The 21,134-nt window shown below is 37.7% G+C and overlaps 4 protein-coding genes across 8 annotated transcripts; 2 read left to right on the top strand and 2 right to left on the bottom strand.

Annotated features, from left to right (window-relative positions):
* Window positions 1-859: 859 nt before the first annotated feature.
* On the bottom strand, window positions 860-3,750 carry LOC120007768 (probable WRKY transcription factor 21). Of its 5 annotated transcripts, none has more exons than XM_038858195.1 (4): window positions 3,486-3,750; window positions 2,340-3,371; window positions 2,121-2,246; window positions 860-1,297 (listed from the first exon to the last, which is right to left on the bottom strand). In XM_038858195.1, the coding sequence occupies exons 2-4, from the start codon at window positions 3,110-3,112 to the stop codon at window positions 1,153-1,155; spliced, it is 1,044 nt and encodes a 347-aa protein (XP_038714123.1). In that variant the 5' UTR covers window positions 3,113-3,371; window positions 3,486-3,750; the 3' UTR covers window positions 860-1,152. The 5 variants fall into 5 exon arrangements, with proteins under 5 accessions (XP_038714123.1, XP_038714125.1, XP_038714126.1 ...); XM_038858197.1 differs by having other exon boundaries at window positions 2,340-3,153; XM_038858198.1 differs by having other exon boundaries at window positions 2,340-3,126.
* A 4,052-nt stretch (window positions 3,751-7,802) lies between these two features.
* Window positions 7,803-10,647, top strand: LOC120007811 (GABA transporter 1-like). The gene is made up of 7 exons (XM_038858265.1): window positions 7,803-8,118; window positions 8,369-8,491; window positions 8,590-8,684; window positions 8,899-9,085; window positions 9,185-9,315; window positions 9,426-9,641; window positions 10,203-10,647. Exons 1-7 carry the CDS (start codon window positions 7,896-7,898, stop codon window positions 10,596-10,598), a joined length of 1,371 nt encoding a protein of 456 aa, XP_038714193.1. The 5' UTR covers window positions 7,803-7,895; the 3' UTR covers window positions 10,599-10,647.
* Window positions 10,648-12,166: 1,519 nt separating this feature from the next.
* On the top strand, window positions 12,167-13,329 carry LOC120007812 (PRA1 family protein E-like). The gene has a single exon (XM_038858266.1). The coding sequence runs from the start codon at window positions 12,409-12,411 to the stop codon at window positions 12,988-12,990; it is 582 nt and encodes a 193-aa protein (XP_038714194.1). The 5' UTR covers window positions 12,167-12,408; the 3' UTR covers window positions 12,991-13,329.
* A 2,360-nt stretch (window positions 13,330-15,689) lies between these two features.
* LOC120007799 (E3 ubiquitin protein ligase DRIP1-like) lies at window positions 15,690-20,807 on the bottom strand. The gene is made up of 8 exons (XM_038858252.1): window positions 20,578-20,807; window positions 20,231-20,371; window positions 19,694-19,793; window positions 18,829-19,159; window positions 18,465-18,682; window positions 18,281-18,331; window positions 16,846-16,918; window positions 15,690-16,155 (listed from the first exon to the last, which is right to left on the bottom strand). The coding sequence occupies exons 2-8, from the start codon at window positions 20,343-20,345 to the stop codon at window positions 15,979-15,981; spliced, it is 1,065 nt and encodes a 354-aa protein (XP_038714180.1). The 5' UTR covers window positions 20,346-20,371; window positions 20,578-20,807; the 3' UTR covers window positions 15,690-15,978.
* Between the last annotated feature and the right edge of the window lie 327 nt (window positions 20,808-21,134).

Here is a 21,134-nt window from a genome sequence, read left to right as displayed (position 1 = left end):
GATGTTGCGAATGAAGTAGATAACTACAATAATTCTCCTACACAGCTAATAGAAAGAAGACACCTTAGTCCACATGAGTACAGAGAGAATGTCTTTGGCCTGATTGGATTGAAAATCTGGAAGATGAGATAAATGCTAATGGAGATCCAATAATGCAGAGTAATGTCAAGGCTTGCTTGCCAATGCTGGTCCTGGTCCTGGTCCCTCTTTGAAGTCACATGCCTTGTTTGCAACCCAATTTGTGGATCTTGCATGATTTCCTAGTCAAAGCAAGAAACAACAGCAGCAAAGAGAATTGTTATTGGAGTAGGGGTTCTAATCTCCTTTTGAGGCCCTCAAATTGCCTCCTTACAAGCACACACAAAAGAGAACATCGTGCTAGGTGTCTTTTTCTTTTTTTTTTTTCAACCGAGAAACAACTCAATCTAACATGTCATTCGAACAATTGTGTGGACATAAATCTCTAACCGTCAAAACAACCTGTACGGCTGTACTAAGCTGACGATATATAAGACTAGACCAAAGCCCATGTGAATAGGGGTCTGAAAGTGGAACAAACCTACAAAACCATAATTCCATAAAAAAACATTCCAACATGTTGGTTCAAACTCTCGACCTCAGGCATCATAGACAAGTCCGGAGAGAACCAACTAGGTTCCATTTTCCTAGACTCACTGCATGTTATGAGTAACGGGTTTATCTGAAAACTACATTATTTGTAAGATTAGATGCTAATATGTTAATACCTAGCGATCCACAACTATCGCTCTTGTGTGTATGCTACGCCGGTTAGAGACATAAAGCCAGCAGAAAACCGCTAATCGACAATTAAAAACAAAACCACATTGGAGGCAGGCAGTTAATGAAACTAATCAAATGCTTAAAACATTGATTTCCATGAAAGATCCCTTACAATTCAACACCCCCCAAAATCCACATTGTTCTTCAGTTCATTGCAAGGCTTTACACCCACCTGCCAAACAGTTCAAAAAGATCGGAATGCCAATTTCCAAAAGCCACAATGCTCCCGCTATATGTCATACTCAAACTACGCAAAAAAAGTCCAGGAGCCATTCAAGCCAATCACAAATAACAGTGACATAAATTGCACAAGGGGGGGTTGATGCATTTTAGTGAAGCTCTTCTTGAGGATTATGTTGTTGCAGACTGTGATGGTATTCTTGGATGGTTATGCTCCCCTTCGTAGGTCACAATAAGCATGGACGGGTCTTCCAAGCACCGCTCCACATGCTTCCTTGCAGGACAACCTCTCATGCTGCTACATTTATAATATCCCCTGAAAAAGTTCAAAAACAGAAACATCATCAGAACTTTCACAAAAGTTAAGAATAAGTAATTCCATATATAAATAAGCACCATAGGAAAATGAGAAACAACAAAACATAATTATACAGAAACCAGTTCGTTACTGCTGCACAATCGACGAACCATTGAATCATATGGAATACGAGCACAATTTGAAAATTATAGCCATCTATGATGAATGTGCGCTAGAGAAAACCAACTTCATCCATACAACAATTTGTTGCACCTCCACCAAAATAATGGAAAGAAAACTCTGCTATCACTAATCATTATCAATTTATCATCATCCAAGCCTTTATCCCAAAAGTTTGAGGTCGGCTACACGAGTCTATGATAAAATCAACGAGAATCCACTACGTGTATAGATTATGCCATTTATTTTTATCTAGGATCATACTTTCATCAACTCCTATTGAATCAATATCATTTATTACTACTTCAAGTCATATCTTTTTAGGTCATCCTATTCATTTCCTACTCTCTCCTATACAAATTCTCTCGATTCTCTTCACTCCCGCACCGCTATCTTTACATTGTACATGCTCATACCATCTTAAATGGTTTTCTCGCAAGTTATCTTCAATTGATGTTACTCATACCTTTGATCTAATAATCTCGTTTCTTTATGCACATAAAACGGTAAACAAGCGCCAAAAAAAAACTGTAAAACAAATGAGCAATTCTACAAAAGCAAAGATAATATGATTCTTAAAGCATTATTAACAGACTAGTCAATCATTCTTTACCACCAGAACAATATACAACTACATCAAATAAGGAAAACTGAAGTTCACCTAGGGTGAGGAGAACCCTTTATGGGCTTCTGACCGTATTTTCTCCACGAATATTCATCAGGAGGGATATCGGCAAGCTTGTTGCTGATAGCAGGAACCTTGATTGATCTTTTCACCCGATGTTTCCTGTCAAAAGAATAACCCATTAGAGTTCTTGAAGATGAAAAACCATTACACTGGCAACTGACAAGCTGATCGTGGCAAGGAAATCCAACCAACCTCTTCTTTGAGCAGTGACATCTACTGCTGCTTCCGCATTTCACGCTTCCATCGTCTCCCTTTCCAGAACACTTCCTCTTGTATTGCTGTGTATTTTGGTCAGAGGCACGATGAGACTCCATCAAGTGGAAGGCACTTCCATCCATATTAGCCACACTACCATCTATGCTTAAGGAAGATATGAAGGACCTAGTGGATGACATTGTGGGTGTGCAGTTAGAACTATCAAAATTCAGGTTTATACCACTGTTGCTCCTACGAAACATCATCTCAGCTTGTTGTTTCAGCTGCTGCTGGTGAAGTTGCAACCTTTGCTGTAGCTGTTGCTGCTGTTGGAGCAAGTTATACTGTGATGATGATGTTGTCTGTTGAGCAAGCTGCAGAAGACTTTTCCCATTTGAGCTCAATTCCAAAGTTGGGTTTCCCATATACAGAGAGTTCTTAGCATTTGAGCCTAATCCCTCAAGTGGGTTCTCTTGAAAACTAGACTGAAGTAACTGCAGAGTTTTGGATGGATTGTCTGTTCTATTCTGTTGATAATCTAAAAGAATACTCTTGGGACATGAGTTTGGTAACTGCTTGAGCTTTCTGACTCTTGCATGACCTAAACCAGTATTGAGAAGAGAAACAACCTTCTTAAACCTAAACACAGCCTCTCCAGTTTCCAGCATTAGATTTCTATACTGAACCTGATCTTGGGGCAAACTCAACAGACTTAACACTTTGTGGGAGCTCTCCACAGCTGACCTGTTAGCTTCTTCAACCTCTTCCATGGTATCCCAAAACCCTAATTCCGAAACCCAATACGCCAAGTCTACACAAACCACAAAACTCAAAATATCTCAGAAAATCTTCTAGCTCGAGTATAGATCTTCAAGATAAATGAAAATGCATATGTGGTCAAAATCCCATATTTCAAAACACCCACAAAATCCAAAAGGGCTTTTTTTATTAAAATTTCAACATCTCAACATTCAATCTATCAGAAATAGAACAGACCCAAGAGATCAGACCCAGCCGGGTATTCTGAAACTGATTGAGAATGGGAGAAAGCCCAATTAAGTGTAAGAACAGATAGAGTTATTCCATTACAGAACGATCAAGAATTGAGGGGTAAAAAAAATAAAAAATGACTAAGAAACAGACCTGTTTATACTTTGGAGCTGTCAAGACTCAAGACCTAGATTCTCCTTCCATGGTTTGGCGATTGAAAGGTGTGAAACAGAGACTTCCGCTTCGCTTGAGAATTCACACCCCCATAAGAAATACAAAAGCTCTCACCTTTATGTAATTTTAATATATATAGATGGTTTTTTCTCAAAGGGAGAAATCTACCAAGAATTCAAGAAAAACCCCAGAGAGTGAAAAAAAAATGAAATTTATTCAAACAAACTGTGCAAGAGAAGCAGCTTCAGAAATGAAACTGCCGTCTCTGTCTCATAGATTAGAGGGGGGTGGGTCCCTTGTTCAAGACTCTTGTTTGCCTTTTTTTTTTTTTTTTTCTCTCTTTCTTCTCAGCTTTATTTTTTATTTTTTCTCTGTGCTTCGATTAATTAAAGCTCAATAATTAATTGCCTTTTTGTTGATTCATTTTTAACCGTGTAATTGCGATAATTATGTATCTTTGATTCCCTTCAAGTTGGTACACGCAATCTCTTTAGATTTTAGGTAAGTGGTGAATTTTTTTATTTTTTAACCAATAACGACACCATAAAAATAATGTCTTTGCATATTCGATATGCGCATAAATGTGAATCTTCAAATCCATTCGCACAGATATTTTCCAACTGAGTAAAGTAAGTTTTAGTCAAAATCAAGTGAGTAACGATAAAGATATTGCTTCAAGTAGGAATCGAATTCGGTATATGCTTAGTTTAGTGCAGCGTGTCAACTTGGATTATACAATTAAAATGATTTATCAAAAATAGACACCTTCGTCATTGATTTGTAAACATTATTGACACTTTCCGATTTTTCAAGGGATTTGTTTCCCAAATTATTGTATTTAAATTGTAAATTCAACAATTTTAAACGAATTGTGGAGTCCACATATCCATTTCCAATCCCCCATTTATAGGAATCAATTTAAGATTTATATGCTAATCGTTACCAAAAAAAAGAGTATATTTTAGACTTTTCAAATCTCATTTAGTCAATGATAAAATTCATAAAATTAGCATAAAAACTTTAGGTTTATTGTGCTCTATTTACATATACACTATTAAGGTAACTATATTAAACTTGGTTAATAGTCCAGTTGGTGAATCTATCTCGAGCCAAACCGTATGGACTCGAGAATTTCTAGGTTCAATTCTCATTTGGGAGCAATATCATTGTGGCTACGCATTGGTCTTTGACCTAACTTATCATATCAACAAGTGAAAATTTCCTATGTGAGCGGGCTGGATGGATAGAGTTTAGTTCCGTATCGAATATCAAAATGATAAACTTGTATGTTATCGTTTTAGGTTTAAAAAAAATAACTTTATTAACCGGGGTGTGATCATTCCAACAATAATATGTACATAATCTAATTATAACAATATCAATTTTTTTGGCGGAGCCCAAATTAAAAAAAATAACATCCATGTAACTCTATATATATATATATATATATATATATATATATATACTTTATTAATCTCCTTACAAAAGCATCCAACAATCAGTGAACCTAAACCCTAACCTCAGACGTTTGATGTTATCGTCTTTATTGGACACATTTGAGCGTTTAAACAGATTGGACGAGTATTTACATAAGCATTGATTATTGATGAAGATTTAGTTTAATGTGATTAGATTATTAGTTTTAGTGAGAAAGAAACAAATCTTATGCATTGTGCAAGTAATAATTTGTGTTTAAAGTAGAAGAGTTAAGTTGTTTGGACAGTATCAACAACTTGGGTGATAGCCTAGTGGTGAATCTTTTTAGAGACAAACTATAAACTCAAAATGTGAGACATGTACGTCGTCATGTGATAAACTTTTGTGCACATGAGCCTAACGGCTTGAGTTTAACCACATATCGGATGTCCAACGGGTAAATTGTAAATTTGTATGGTGTCGTTATCGGTCATCATTTTTTTTTTATACGGTGTTAGTATGAATAGAGTAATAGAGAATGAAAACGCATTGCCGTTAGAGAATGGACTCCTTGGATGGTCGGACCAAGTCATCTAAAGAGTGAGTCAAAGGTTGTGGCAAGGAAAATGATGGAAACAACAAGAGATAAACCAAATAGAAAATCCATTGACAATAAGCAAAACCCTGACCTTTTGAAGAGAATATTAGAAAAAAAAAAAAAAAAACGAAGAAGAAATTAAGAAAACCAGAAGAAAGGAAACAAAATAGAAGAGACTTGACCAAAGCCAAAAAAAGCCAAACCCAACAAGCTACTCCTTGTCTTTCAAACTAACTTTGCTTTAAAGTTTCAAAAAGTCTCCTAGTGGACGCGCGACTTCCTTGTACAAATATCTCCCTCACCAAGTTGCTGGCCCCACACACCCCGATGATTAAGGCGACTGAGGCGGAGTATCCCATATCAATTATGATACGGATGTCAACAATTCATATCTCGCTTATCTAAACTGTAAGTTGAACCAATGGCAACTATGCGAATAAATTACCTTGCGCCGTTGGAGCACTGAGAACCGGGTCCCCTTGCCGTTGACCCCCGCTTCTCTAATCTCTATCCGTTTTGTCTTCGTGTGTGTGGTTTTTGGTTCTCATCCTCCCAACTAATTTGGTCCGCACACTTTTTTCTATATTATCTAGTTATGGTCCCCACATTTTTTTCATATTAATTAGTTATGGACACGTTATGAATATATAAATTATGATCATGTAGTGCTTCCGTTTTTATTAATTAACGAGGAATGTTTACAGTACAACAAAGATATTAATGATTTTGGATTAAATATTGGACCATAAAACATTCACGCTCACAACCTTACAGGAAACTAAGACAAATCAAGTTGAACCAATGGCAACTATCCACATCCACATACACACATAAAAACTCCCGATCATCACTAACCTTTACTACTAGCCACACGCAGAATCACGTCGGAAATTAAGATTGAAGTTGTGAAATCGCCGTCTTTTCCTGTCGTCGATCCAACTAACTTCAACGTCTCCCCTGACTACCAACGTTATCATTCAACACATTTTCCACCAGTTTCCCATTGAAATAGTCGCTAGAATCTGGCATCCCGTGTACAACTCGAATGGGTCAAATTTTGTGTTTAATTTTTTTTATCATTAATCTCAATTATTTGTCAGATTCAATGGTTGAGATGAACCATTCATAAATTTTAAAGTTTGCGGGCGTCCGTATAGGACAATTCTATAACTTTGTCAGGAAGCTATGAGGACTCGATGAAAACATCATATTTTGTTTTTGTTTTTTTTTCTTTCTAATGTTGTACTGTGAGATTGTAAGGTTTCATTGTTGTTCTTTATTCCCCAATTGAGCAGTAGGAGATGTGTCGCAAATATCCCCAACATAAGATACCTTCCAACTCATGTTATGCTTTACTAATTGATTAACATTTTCACTCGTGCAAAAAAGAAGAATCAATCATGAGAAACAAAAGTGGAAAAACTAAAGCTAAAGGAGTATAGTTCATTTCAAGAATGTGAAGAATTTTATGCTTTACAATGTTTTAGCTATTGCTAGTTTTGGAATATGATGTAAAGCAAAGCCATTAAAGCATGAATTTCTTTTCACCACATAAAAAGTAAGTTGATAAACCCCTCATCATCCCTCTTTTATGATCATAAATTGCATGGTTCTATATTAAGCTTTTGATTCCTATTCCATGTGTATAATTTCCTTTTTCTTTCCCAAAATCTGTTTACTGTTAATGATTCTGTTAAAAGAATTAGTCTCACATCGGTTACAAGACCCAATCATGTGTGATTTATAAACCCAATCATGTATTTACGGGAACTTGAACCTCAAGGTGAACAATATAAATAAAAATGTGTAAGGGTTTTGACCCTATCGCATAGACAATTTGAAAGTTGTCATTTGAGAGAGAAATACACCTTTTGTGCATGAGAGAGAGTTTGATCTTGTTGTATATGGTGGATTTCTCTATCTCTTCTTCAACATAGTGTAAACAATCTCTATCGCCCGTGAATGTAGGTTTTAAGACGAACCACCACGTACTTAAATTTCACATCTCTTTCTTATGTGCTTGATTTATGTGCTTATTTCTTGTATGGGTGCATGATTTGATCAACCATTAGGTGCTATTATTATATGGGTATTGGTAGTTTTAACACAACATTTCTCACAATAAATAGTTTTTTTAAACCATTAGTATAGGGAGTAGAATTAATTTGAGCATTTCGTCAGTGTTGAAACTTGAACGTTGAAACTTCAAATGTAGAAGAGATTACATAAGCACTATAAAAAGTCAAAGAAAGAGAACGACCTTTTTGACTTTGAATGCCCTGTTTCCCCCGCCTTGCGTCGACCGGCGTTCAGAAAAAATCACCTCAATCACTTTGTCCCAGGACAGAGTCCCTGAAGCAGAAGAAAAGTCCAAGATGCCTAATCACAATCCAGCACCACCGGAGTCGCAGACAGACAAACATGGAGATGGAGTACTACAAGCCCTTGAAGAAGAAGAAACGGGGAGCAGCAGTACTAGTACTAATGAAGCCAAAGGCACGTGGAAACACGCGGCCTTCCACGTGGCAACTACTATAGCAACCCCTGCTGCTTATGCTCCTCTTCCTTTCGCTGTAGCCTCTCTCGGTTGGCCTTTCGGTAATTACATACCTTCACTCTCTTGAATTCAATAGTTTAATTTTGTCCGCTCTGGGTCACGGGTCACACAGATTTGTTATTTATGAGCTGTCGCCGTTACTTCTTAATATCAGAAAGCGTGTATTCAATATGAGAAAGAATTGAGCTTTATTTGTAAATCACTCGGCTTGATTATGCCAGACCGAATGTGGAATTTTTAGTCTATATGCAGATTTTACTTATGTGTATATATATATATATATCTATTCAGGGGTAAGCAGTTTAGTGGGTGCAACGATTGCAACATGGTATTCAAGTCTGTTGATTGCTTCTTTGTGGGGATGGAATGGCAAGAAACAAATCACATACAGGCATCTTGCACACAGCATCTTTGGTTGGTATCACATATCCTCATTACCCTTTTAGTTTCACAATTTAATATCAATTATTGAATAATAAGTGGATATACATATACTGTTGTGGGTCTTGAAGGGTTCTGGGGTTACTGGGCGATTGCATTCTTTCAGCAGGTGGCTTCTTTGGGCAATAACATTGCCATCCAAATTGCTGCTGGAAGCAGCCTCAAGGTTTTATTCAAAACTCAGCAGTCTTACGGATCCAACGTTTTTTTGTCTCGGTTATCCCAAATGTTGGGATAGACGCACAATATTTCATATGGATAATGTGACGTGCATCTCATTATTTGGGATAACTGGGACAAAAACACTAGCATCCTTGACATTTTCGTTCAGAACTTACATTAATTGGTTGCTGCTATTTGATTACAATTTTTCCATGCAGTCAGTTTACAAGCATTTCCACAAGGAAGGAACACTAACATTGCAGCACTTCATCATATTCTTTGGGGTCTTTGAACTCTTCCTCTCCCAACTCCCTAATATCCACTCCTTGAGGTGGGTCAATGCCTTGTGCACCTTCTGCACAATTGGCTTTGCTGCTACAACAATTGGTGTCACCATATATGATGGTACATTTTTATAACGTTTCATTCAATAATTCTCCGCTTCTTCTGTTTTCGCTGGTATTTTACCTTTGTTATCGTGTTTATTTTCCGCATCAATTTTAGGTAAAAATATGGATAGAAGTTCAGTTACTTATGGTTTGCAAGGAAGCAATCCTCAAAAGATTTTTAGGGCCTTCAATGCTCTTGGTGCCATTGCCTTCTCATTTGGAGATGCAATGCTTCCAGAAATACAGGTTTTTTTTCAGATTATAATTACTGGGTTTAGTCTCTAATTGTTTGGTTTCAATGAAAAATGTGGAAATGACTGAACTGAAGGTGGTTTTCCTTTTTCTTTTCTTTGCAGAATACAGTGAAGGAGCCTGCAAAGAAGTATATGTACAAGGGTGTGTCAGCTGCATATAGTGTTATTGTCTTCAGTTATTGGCAATTGGCCTTCTTTGGGTATTGGGCATTTGGATCAAATGTCCAGCCTTACATATTGGCTTCTCTGACTCATCCACAATGGACAATTGTCATGGCTAATCTCTTCGCTGTGGTTCAGATTTCAGGTTGCTATCAGGTTATGTTCCAATTTTCACTTTTACATTTCAAAGCCCAATTTTTTTTTACAAATAAGTTTTGGTTGGACTGGTGAAATTGACTATAGTAACTTCTTACAAATGCGGAAGGTCGCAACTCGCAAGTTTAGTTCTCACGTCTAACAGTTTCGACGTTATTTCCTTGCATGGGCCAAAACCCTATTAGAGGCTTTGTTGAGTTAACTCTTCTTTATGGGCTTCGGTCTCGTTCTCCCCCACAAGCTTTGGACTGATCTTACCTATTACCAACCGGGAGCGGTCTACAGCTCCAATTTAGAGCTGGTCCAGTTGTCAAATGAGCATGTTGGGTTGAGAATTCTCGATTTAACAAAAAAGAAAATACATTTTTTTAGTGAGCCCAACTGAATTAGGCCCAAAAGTCCAATTCTCAATGGAGACTCTGAGGCCTTGTTTTGCACCTAGACCCAAAACCCCAATCCACAGTAGAGGCATCTCGCAAAGCCCAAAAGCAACTCTGCTTCAGGGAATCCACAATAGGCTAGTTTTGCCTTCTCTTAACAATATCAATTCCATTTATGCAGATCTATTGCAGGCCAACGTATGCCTACTTTGAAGAAACAAGTCTATCAAAGAAAACTACCAACCATTCCCCTTTCAGAAACAGCTTAATCCGGCTAGTATTCACCTCCATTTACATTGTTCTGATCACACTTGTGGCAGCAGCCATGCCATTTTTTGGTGACTTTGTGTCTATCTGTGGAGCAATTGGGTTCACTCCATTGGACTTTGTTTTCCCAGCAATAGCATACCTTAAATCTGGAAGGATGCCCAACAACACCAAACTTAGTTGCTTATTGAAGATCCTTAATGTGTCTATTGCTTCCTGGTTTTCCATTGTAGCAGTACTAGGATGCATTGGCTCAGTAAGATATATAATAGAGGATGTCAAGACTTATAAGTTCTTTCATGATATGTAGAAGCTCAAAAAAAATTGTATATTAATATTAATATGTTATATTTTTGTTAGATTCTAATTGCTTAAAGCATTAGACAATCCTCCATTGACTTTCTCGAAGTGGCCGAGTTGGTTGGGATGAATCCTTACAGTTGGGGGACTCATGTTCAACTTTTCACATCAACATCCTGTGATTTATCAGGAACTTAGGGAGAGTGGGGTGATCCAAGTATCCGGTGCTTATCATAAAAAAAACTCTTTTTTAGTAGTTGATGACGTCTAAAACTGGATTGATCTTAGTGACGTATCAGGAGGTAGGACTAACGTCAGGAAGTGTCTTCAATTCTGCTAAGGAGACCTGCACGGTAAAAATTGTGAGCTATAGAGGGTGCTGAGGGTATTTTCGGGGAGATCTATCCGAAGCTTAACTCGTTATGCTATTGGTAGCGGAGGTCTCGGTGTTCAGAACTCTCTCAATTGGCTAATAGATCTTTTATTCCCTAATTCTTACGCGAATTTATAGGAGGGTGAATGGTATCATGATTCCTTTCCTAAGTGGAGTTAGTCTCCTTCAAGACTCTTAGTTTCATTTGGTGTTTGGTCACCAAGGATATCCAAGGTGGGATGCTTGACCTCATACCGAAGGAATCTCAGTCTTGTCGAGATGCTCTCTCCTCGACTACCATGATTTAAGCGGTCTTTTCGGATACCTTCTTCTCAGCTGACTACTCGATTCTACATTAGTCGGCAACCGAGATAACTCTTCGATTGATGTGTTATCTTAAATATCTTGTGTCACGTGTCATAATTCTAATGGAGGGTAATTTTGGTATGATTAATAGTGATCATTTTCATTAATGTTCAACATGGAAACATGATAAGAAAACGTATCAATCACTACAACTAAAAATTGAAATGTTTAAATTAAGCCAAATGATGTGAGGTGACTTAATTGGAAGTCTTCCTTTTCACATGGTTTCATTGATTTGCACCCCACAATAACATTTTATAGAGAAAAACTCACGAGACCTCCACCACCACAACACTTTCATTCATGATTCATATCCACAAAGAATAGTTTTTTTTTTTTCTAAAAAATGAATTCTTTTAAGTAATTATACAAGATTCTCTAATGATGATACCTTTAATCTTTTTGAGATGCACAAAAGAGAAGGTTCATAAGGTTGAATTGATTAAATCCCCTTAACCCAATTTGTTGACGTTAATCATAAGTATTTTCATCTTTGCAATAATAGTTTTATATGAAATTAAGATTTATTGAAAAATATAAAGGAAATTTTATCATTAGTACTATAATAGTTTCTTAAAGATTATTTATAAATAATTTTTTGTTAAATTTGAAAGGAGATTTTTTTTTAACCGAAAATAATATCATGTAAATCTATACTTTGGACATCCGTTATGAATCAAAACTCGATCCATTAAACCTGCGTACATATAATAAGTTGGGAAAAAACTTAATGCATAACAACAAAAATATCGTTTTTAGCGAGAATCGAATTCAGAATTTTACGAGACGTTTAGGCTCCATAAAATTGGCCAAGATTCATTCTCTGAAATGGTTAAACGACATCGTATTACAGACTGTCTGGGACATTTCTATCAAATTATCCAGGTGACCTATCAGAGCATGTGGCCTGTTAAAAGCCTTACTCTGCCCCTACTCGCTCCGGCTCTCCTCGTTCAGTTTCAACATCGAATGAAATTGCGTTGAAGTTACACAGAATCTAGGGTTTGATTCGATATTTCATTTCTTTACCTTTAGATATTCTTCTAATCTTGAGAAATTCAGGTAGGGAGTCTGGTCTCCGATGACATCAACTTCCTCAGCCCATTACGGAGCCATCCCCTCCCCCAACACCGGCTTCGCCACACGCGCCATCGCTAATACCAGCTCCTTCTTCGCCACTCGCCGCCCATGGACCGAATTCTTCAATCTATCCTCCTTTACGCGCCCTTACTCTGTCGGCGAGGCCACCATACGATTAAAACGGAATCTCAACTACTTCCGCGTGAACTACGCCCTGATAATCCTCGGCATCCTCTTCCTTAGCCTCCTTTGGCACCCGGTCTCCTTGATCGTCTACATCATCATCTTCGTCGCTTGGTTCTTCCTCTACTTTTTCCGTGAGGGACCTCTTGTCATCGTTGGCCGCACTGTCGACGATCGCATCGTGCTCGGCGTGCTTGCGGTGGTGACTATTGTGGCCCTGGTGTTAACGAGCGTTTGGCTTAATGTGCTGGTTTCCATACTCATTGGGGCTTTTCTTGTCGTATTACACGCTGCGTTTAGAGGTACGGAGGATTTGTACATGGACGACGCGGAGGGGGGTGATGGAGGTTTGCTCTCGGTTGTGGGAAGCCCTACACCTGCCCGATACTCCCGCGTTTAGTTGAATCATGAAGCGAGCTTGTTGATGCCGGATTTGGATTTCGTGTTAGAGCAAGTAGTTCAGGCATTTGAGTGATGCATTTGAAGGATCTACTTGAGTAGTTGCAGCAATTCCACTGGTTAGATAAGATCCTCTATATCTCTAATTCACATTTTCCCTTCTTTTTTTGGCAAATAATTTTGATTTGCTTACACTTTGAGCCTTCTTTTATTTTCTCAAATATGTTTGTACAAGTGATAGTGAGAACTGAATCCATACACGTTCTAGTTTATGGATGAGTACCTTGTTCATGAAATGGCAATTTGAGACTCAATCACATTGTTATTTTATTTTACCCTACATTTGTTTTCAATGAATTATCAAAGTTTCAGCTTGAAGAGTTGACTACTACTGCTGCCCTTATGTCTATATTGTGGTTGGGTTTCCTCATTGATTAGTGTACTGATGAATTTGTGATCTAGCAGTGGTTTCTTTTGATACCTTGATGTTACTTATCTTGATGACCCGGTCTTCCATTCATTCAATTCATGCTTAAAACTTATGCATTCATGCAATTTGTGACTGGTATTTGAAGTCACTTTCGAGAATATAGGGTGACAATCCATGTAGATGTGGTTGTACAATCCATGCCACCGCACTGGTCATGACTGCTCGAAACTTATAATGGCGAGGAAACCGTTTAAGATGATATGAGTATGTATAACGTAGAGATAATGGTGCGGTGGTGAGTAAAATCGAGAGGATTTGTATAGGAGAGAGTAGGAAGCAAAGTGGACGACCTAAGAAGACATGACTTGAAGTAGTAAGAAATGATATGGATTTAATAGGTGGTGATGTAAGTATTATCCTAGGTAGAAATATGGCGGAAAAGAATACACATAATAATTTCTTATTGATTTTCTCAATTCATGTAGTTGACCCCAAACTTTTGAGATTAAAGCTTGATGATGATGATCCAATCTAGATGTGCCCATTTGGTTAGACCACTTTCTGTGGAGATAAAGTATTAGAATTATATAGTCTATTCTGCTATTCCCAAAACATTGAACGGAGGTTGGGGTCGCCTTCGAAGAAAAAGTGGATGCAACCTTTATGCCATGTGAGGGAAGGTCTTTGATTTGGAAAAAAAGAGTAAAATAAGATGCTGAGGAGAAAGCATTGGCGCTATCACCTGCAAATGCTTTTGTACATTGCCTGTCTGTTGTTGTTTGAGGGCCTACAAAGCTTTAGTTGGTATTTACATGGTACATCCTGTCAGTTGCTTGTTCTTGAGGAACTTTTCTTCTCTAGCAGATCTTTGTAGGTTGGTACTGATGGTTGGGGTTGACAGTTGAAAGATGTACATGTTGAGGTGAGTGGATATTACACCACCCCACCCCCACCCCCACCCCCACCGCCACCATATCCTCCACCTCCACCGCCACCGCCACCGCCACCATACTCTTATCCTTTTCCTCTGCCAACTTTGTTAACCTATCCACGAAATCCTTACTATAGACGTCACCTTCCACACCCCACTATCCAATATCCATCACTCTACCATCCATCGCTACATGAACCTTATATCTACCATCAAACCTTGGCTAATCCTCAACCACAAATACCAGTGCCACCACCACCGCAAAAGCCACCATCTCCGCCCAAATCCAACGAGAAGATTTGATTCTTATTATTATGTTTAGAACCATGAATTATCTGAACTGGATGAGGTAAATGCATTCTATTCAAGATTTCTCTGGCCAGAAGTCTAATCAATACAGTTCAATGGTATACATTGTCAAACAAGAAACTAATGTGCCTTCTTTTAAAATCATAACTTTCAGTATTCTGTTGTGAATTTTTTTCATTACATGCAATTTAGGACTCATTCGTTTGTTCATAGTAATACTAGCTTTGTTCGGAATTTGTTTTCAGTCATGGGGATTGTATTGCATGCTTATGTATGTCTTTACACCTCACTGATTTCCACTTGGGCTGAAAGTCCTATATCTCCTTGGCATTTCGGAGTTCTAATGTGTGGATTGTTACTTGTTTGATTACCAGTTTGGGAGAGCATTAGACCAGATTGGGAATGGTATTACGCCCAATGTTTAAACTTCTTTTCATATGCTTATGTTAAGTATCTCCCAGTAAATGGTTTTAAAAGTGCAGAAAGGATGATAAAACGACCATATCACAGACCTGTTTGATTCATGGAATTTCTGTTAGGGCTCCCCTGTTGCTCTAAATTGGCTCAACACAGGAATTATTGAACAACCAAACTTTGGCTAAATTCAGGTTTGAAACTGCACTCTTACAGTCTAACCTAGCAAACCAACTAATTTCGAAGGCAGATTTTAGACCTTTTCTTTTGCTTGCGTACACGAAAACTGTACTCAATGGTGGTTAACTGTGGTGTTTCTAATCAATCTGTATACATTATCTACATCAAAAATGGGTTTTTGCTTTCCATCGCTGGGTTACCCACATCAAATCCACTCCCAAAGTCCCAGGCCCCAGCGTGCCTGCTCTCAATCCGCAAACTCATATGCACGCAAACTGAATATGTACCGTAAACAGCATTCGTATGCAAGACTCTCATAGTGGGTGGGATCTGGGACATGTAAGATATACGCAGATCCTATATCTTACCACGGGGCCACATGACCATTTTCGCCTATAAAAAATAAACAACCCTCCCGTGCACAACTTCAGCATGCAAGATGTCTAATTACATGTACCCAACAATATTAAAAGTCCATTTTTGTCTAATGCAATTGTCAAAATGAATCAGAAGACATCCCTTTCTGTCCACAGTGCAAATCTCTCTGCCTTTTGTTACAAGGCGCTTGCAATTATTTGTAAATGAACCAAGTAATGAAACAAATGATCAGCCATAGTCTATATATATGCCGAACGTCAAAGTCCCTCTATATCATTAGGAAGTTTTGGAGAACTATAATGATAATTGAAAGTTGCGGACGGCAGAAATATGGAGAATGGCATCATTCATTCACTGCCTGGGACCTTTCGAGCATAGGTCAGCACAATCACAAAGTCCTTGGCCGAGGAACCAATCGATGCTGAGTATCGCTCCGGTGTTGATGTTGCTTGCAACCATAAATCTATTAAAGTACGAAGTTGCAATGAGGGAACCACTGTTTGCCCCATACATCTTATCTCAACCTGCAAATTCGTTCAAAAGAAATAAAACTTAGATGTAAATGGTAGAATTTACGGGTTAGTATAACAAGTCATCACTAAAAGATAAGCCATTATCCATTTTCGTCACTAAGTGTTCAAACATTCCAATTTAACAACCTGAAATTCAAAATTGTTCCATTTTGGTAATTCGAATAGATTTTCCCACTTTCGGTCAGCCGTCCGTCAAATTTATTATGTTTATACCAAATTTAGTAACTATGATAAGTGAGACGTTTCAATATTAATATACAAGATGACTTTTGTTGCGTTTTCTAAAACGTGCAAAATAAGGATGAAGCTTTTAAAAATCTACAGTATGTTCAAGAAACTCATACTGCAAGTGAAAAAAAAATCAATTAGATGCAACATCATTTCTAGTAAATTTATGTGTTTAGAGAAGATCACAGATTCAGAAGTTAACAGCTAAGTGAAAACCAGAAGGATGGATGCCAAACAAAAAGGAATGCATTGTGCGTGGACATTAAAGACGAAAGAATTTGCCTCTATGAAATGGATTTGATAGCGCAATACCCTTCAACAAGAGTTGATGGAAGAAAGGAATGCCAAGGTCATGTATTATAATACATTCCAATTAAACAACACAGCAGCATTTCAGAAAAAAATATTCACACAAAAATATTAATTTTGCGGAGAATTAATGACGGATCTTACCTCAGCTTCACTGGTTAGATCTAGTTTCCTCACCAGGTACTTTTGGATAACAGAGACAGGCATATTTCCATCCCTGTAACAGATTGAATTAGATGCGACGTAACGTATCTACAAAAAATTCAAATAATCTCTTCCACTTAAAATCATTAACAAACATATTCTCCTCTCCTCCCCTAGATTCTGAATAAGCATAAGTTTCGCATGGTATCAATGTCATTACTAGCGAGTAAAGACTAGTAATTCGTTTCATTCTCATATTTCCTGTGAGCATATTGAAATTAGTGGTAATAATTAGAAATTCCTACCAAGGATCAACTACCATACAATTGAACTATACAAGAGTAAGTTCCTCTCAAGATGCCATGTATAAAAACTTCAGCTAGCTCTATCAGATCATATTATCTGGAATACTAACCAAATCAAGAGACATTAGGAATTGGAATATAATAATATCGATTCATATAGACATCGAAGAAAAGGTTCACCATTGATTCAAACGATGTACCTATGAGATAGGGATAGAGACAGAGGAAAATCCCGAATTGGATCCTAAATTGACGGGTTAGTGTGAGCTTATCCATTCGATAATGCACTCTTCGAATAGGAATTCATTTTCTAAAAGATCCTGGCTTTCGTGCTTTGGTGGTTCTCCGAGATCCTTTCGATGACCTATGTTGTGTCGAAATGATTTCTATATGATCCGATCGATTGTGTAAAGCACACAGTAGCAAAGGAATCGGGAAAAGTATACAGAAATTGTATCTAGTATGAGTTGTCGGTCAGAACATATATGGATAGAACTTATAGCGGGGTCTCGAAAAACAAGAAAGTTATGCAAATAAGGAAACAAAATCATACCAAGACATACAGGTTAGCCATTCTGGAAATAAGTTGGTAACGACATTGGCTTATCAGACCACCTGCTCCATCATGTATCTCTACTTCAAGTTTTCAAGATGAACAAAATAACTTGATCCATCATAACAAGTATGAAGACTTTGTTGCAATCGGACCCAAGATTGGATTACAACTAGGTTAGAGAGAGGTTAACCCTACAGCTGAGGTCAGATTCGCATTGCCTCAGCCAAGACTATCCCATTACAATCGTCAAACCAGGCCAGAATAGTGACACTGGGAACGGAGACAGGATGAGGCATACATGATATCAGTTTATGTAAACTAAAAACTCATGTGTCATATTAGATGCACACTATTGTTTTTCCGGAAGAAAAGGTGTTTTCAAGCATGTACTCTTAACTACCTCAAAGCATGGATCCATGGAAAAAATCATGTATACAATTAAAGCCAATATAATAATTATTTATTTCAAACAATGACTCTGAAATGAGTGAATAATGTCTAGAAACTACGTGTTTCAAAAGAACACAAAGGAAAATCCCTACAAACAATAAAAATGAAGCAAAAAGAAACCTACTTTATTCTTAAGTATCTTGATGGTATTTGAGGCAAGGCTGCATCACCTTTCCTGAAATCATTGAAATGAATCAGTATTAGAAACAGATGCAAAATAAAGCATCAAAAAAAAAAGTTCATTCAGTTATTAGAGTTGTCTTCCTTATAAAGTTGAGAAATTAAAACTTAAAAAGTCTAATTCTCACTGATCTTCAGAGGCTACTAGCGAGAACCAAACTGGACCGCTTCTTTTTTCCTGCCTTGAACTGGCAGCATCAAGTACAGCTTGAGATGATATGCTTCTATTTGCGATTTCCACCAAACAATTTAAAGGTTTCCACAAATCCAATTTCACCTCCGATGAATCATTTTCATCCTCTACCTTAGAGTTTATGAAATCTCTACGTTCAGCAGAGGAAGAACCCTACAACAGTTAAAAACAGAGAAAATTGGAGGATGGACACAACCATAAACAAAGTGGAATAAAAGGATAAAATCTCATTAGCAACATGAACAAGAAAGGCCTGTGCAAGCACAAAGAGAAACAAGTTAGTTTTTTTTTCTTTTTACCTGTATTTTACTCTGAGTGAACTTTTTAAGAGTTTCAGGTGAGCTGGAGCCCTCCGCATGTTCTTCTTCTGAATATTCTTCTTTAGTAACCTTATCCATTGCAGAACTGGAAACTCGTAAAGCTGCTGCCTTCCTTGTAATAGTTTTTATTCTATTACCATCTGTGGCACCTTGCGATGATACTTTGGGAGTACTTGCCACCAATGACGAGAGTGATCTCTCCTTTCTTCTAGCCGGCAATGTTGCTGAGGGTGCAGCTTGAGGTGCATTTACTTTCTTTCTTTTGAATGGGAAAATTTTGGCCCTTAAGTCTTGCAAACTGTGATCTGGCCTGATTTCCATAGATGAATTGATATGCCTCAGTCCTCGACGACTTATTAACAGACTAAATATTAATTGTAATAAAAGTGAAAGCAAATCTACATAATAGCTGTGCATTTTTTCCGTACCCTCAAATAAGCAGAAATTAATCTGCTTCGGAAGGGTACAGAGACTGAATATAGCTTCGGGACAGCCATAGCCGAACATTTTATAGCAGCATTTCTCATGGTCAAGTAAATCCAACGATTATAATTTGAGTTTATCTCACCATCCACGATACTTGGCATAAAATCCATCGAGCTTCATACGAGTTATTGAAGATTACAATTCAGTTTCACTCACTTTGCGCAATATATCTAAACTGAACAGTTATAAGTTATAACCCCATGCACAATAAATGCTGTCATAATCATGAAATCCGAACATTCCAAACGATAACCAGCAATCTCAATTTGCAACGAAGTAATGCCAAACAAGACCGTTGGCTAAGAAGCGCAGACTCACACACAAAGACAAAGAAAAAATATAAGAGAGGAGGATTTACCTCAATTTCTCCAATGGGACACAACCCAGATCAATGTTGCACACTGGACAGCAATCTAATTCCTCGTCAGAAATTTTGTCATTTATGCACTTCCTGCACACTGGATTAACACATATGACAAAACCCATTAGACATGTGTCAAGCATAATCGGCTCGAGACTACTTAACAGCAAACCCAGCAAAATTTTACTTTCAAAACAAATATTAATTCTTCAGAAGCTATAATAAGAGCCATATCTGGAGAAGTATAGAGCAAGCCGCCCCCCACACTTCAGCTAGTCATCTTCAAGCATGGAAGAGATTGACAGAGTGTGCTAACATGATATTTTATGCCTATGCTATTCCAATAGAATTAAAAAATGACCAGGTCAAAATTAATAACACCCAGATGAGAGAACATGACAGAACGGTAAATCCTGATCGGCGATCGCCATAAATCAAATAGCGAAAGAATTAAAAAAAAAAATAAAAAAATTCACGTCTATGGACAGATAGAAGTGAAATGAAACAGAATTTCATGAGAGCGGGAGAACTCACACGTATGGAGGCATTCAGATATGGTGGTGGCATCTCTAAGGAGTTCATTGCATAGAGGGCAAGTCATGCATGCCGCAACCACCTCCCTCTTCACCTTCAATACCAGATTCGACATTTCTCCTTCCCAAATCCTCTGCCTCGCTACATGTCAAAAACTCATCATGAACACATACAGAAATCACGTCCATTATTGCTTTGTTTGAATGCATTAAACACCTTAACAGAAGAATACCACAAAGGAGAACAACATCGCAACGCTAAGACAACACATGTATGTACACAATAATCTAATAGACCAATAGTAAACGGCGCGAGTACGTATAGATAGAGATAATAAAGGGGAGAACCTGTCTATGATTTCGCGAAGAGGGTATGAACAAAGCTTCGATTTTCGGAGATGGGTAATGGAGATTTGTAGGGAATTGAAGTGGGCAGTCGTTTATGATCCCAATCAAGCCAAAGAGAGAGGCAGATAAAGAGCGAGCGAGCGAGAGAGAGAGACCTCGTCGAAAAAGAGCATGAATCAGGAACACGTTCCCGTTGTGTTACTCCATTTCAATATAGCTTTCAAAAGATAATTAAAACGACGAGTTCGACTGTGAACAGCTATTAGAAGGTTGGAACTTGATTTCCAAACAAAATAAAATATTGAAGTAAAAATAATAAAGGATAATCCACCGGGAGAGATACCATTTATGGTCTCGAGTTGAGTTTTAGTCTAACTTATTCTGCCTTCGACATGTGTGCCACCATATCGATTGTTCAAAATGACAAGTTTTTGTGGTATCATTCTCGGTTTAGCCAAAAAAAAATATAGATGTATATACCTAATATAGAAAATGTGTTGTAGCCACTAAAGCTACATTTGAGACCCCGTATAATATGATATAATATTTCTATACAA

Source organism: Tripterygium wilfordii, chromosome 10, assembly GCF_013401445.1.
Source record: "Tripterygium wilfordii isolate XIE 37 chromosome 10, ASM1340144v1, whole genome shotgun sequence".
NCBI lineage: Eukaryota > Viridiplantae > Streptophyta > Magnoliopsida > Celastrales > Celastraceae > Tripterygium > Tripterygium wilfordii.
Note: the sequence above shows the minus strand (reverse complement) of the source record. Positions and strands in the feature narration are given on the sequence as shown.

Coding starts and splice junctions, on each gene's coding strand:
- LOC120007812 (XM_038858266.1), top strand. CDS start 12,409: ATGACATCAACTTCCTCAGCCCATTACGGAGCCATCCCCTCCCCCAAC.
- LOC120007768 (XM_038858194.1), bottom strand. CDS start 3,112: ATGGAAGAGGTTGAAGAAGCTAACAGGTCAGCTGTGGAGAGCTCCCAC. Junction 2,247..2,339: donor TGTCACTGCTCAAAGAAGAG/GTTGGTTGGATT, acceptor TTCTTTTGACAG/GAAACATCGGGTGAAAAGAT. Junction 1,298..2,120: donor AAGGGTTCTCCTCACCCTAG/GTGAACTTCAGT, acceptor GAACTTTTTCAG/GGGATATTATAAATGTAGCA.
- LOC120007811 (XM_038858265.1), top strand. CDS start 7,896: ATGCCTAATCACAATCCAGCACCACCGGAGTCGCAGACAGACAAACAT. Junction 8,119..8,368: donor CTCTCTCGGTTGGCCTTTCG/GTAATTACATAC, acceptor ATATCTATTCAG/GGGTAAGCAGTTTAGTGGGT. Junction 9,642..10,202: donor AGATTTCAGGTTGCTATCAG/GTTATGTTCCAA, acceptor CCATTTATGCAG/ATCTATTGCAGGCCAACGTA.
- LOC120007799 (XM_038858252.1), bottom strand. CDS start 20,345: ATGTCGAATCTGGTATTGAAGGTGAAGAGGGAGGTGGTTGCGGCATGC. Junction 19,794..20,230: donor ATCTGAATGCCTCCATACGT/GTGAGTTCTCCC, acceptor GTGTTAATCCAG/TGTGCAGGAAGTGCATAAAT. Junction 18,683..18,828: donor TCACTCAGAGTAAAATACAG/GTAAAAAGAAAA, acceptor TAACTGTTGTAG/GGTTCTTCCTCTGCTGAACG.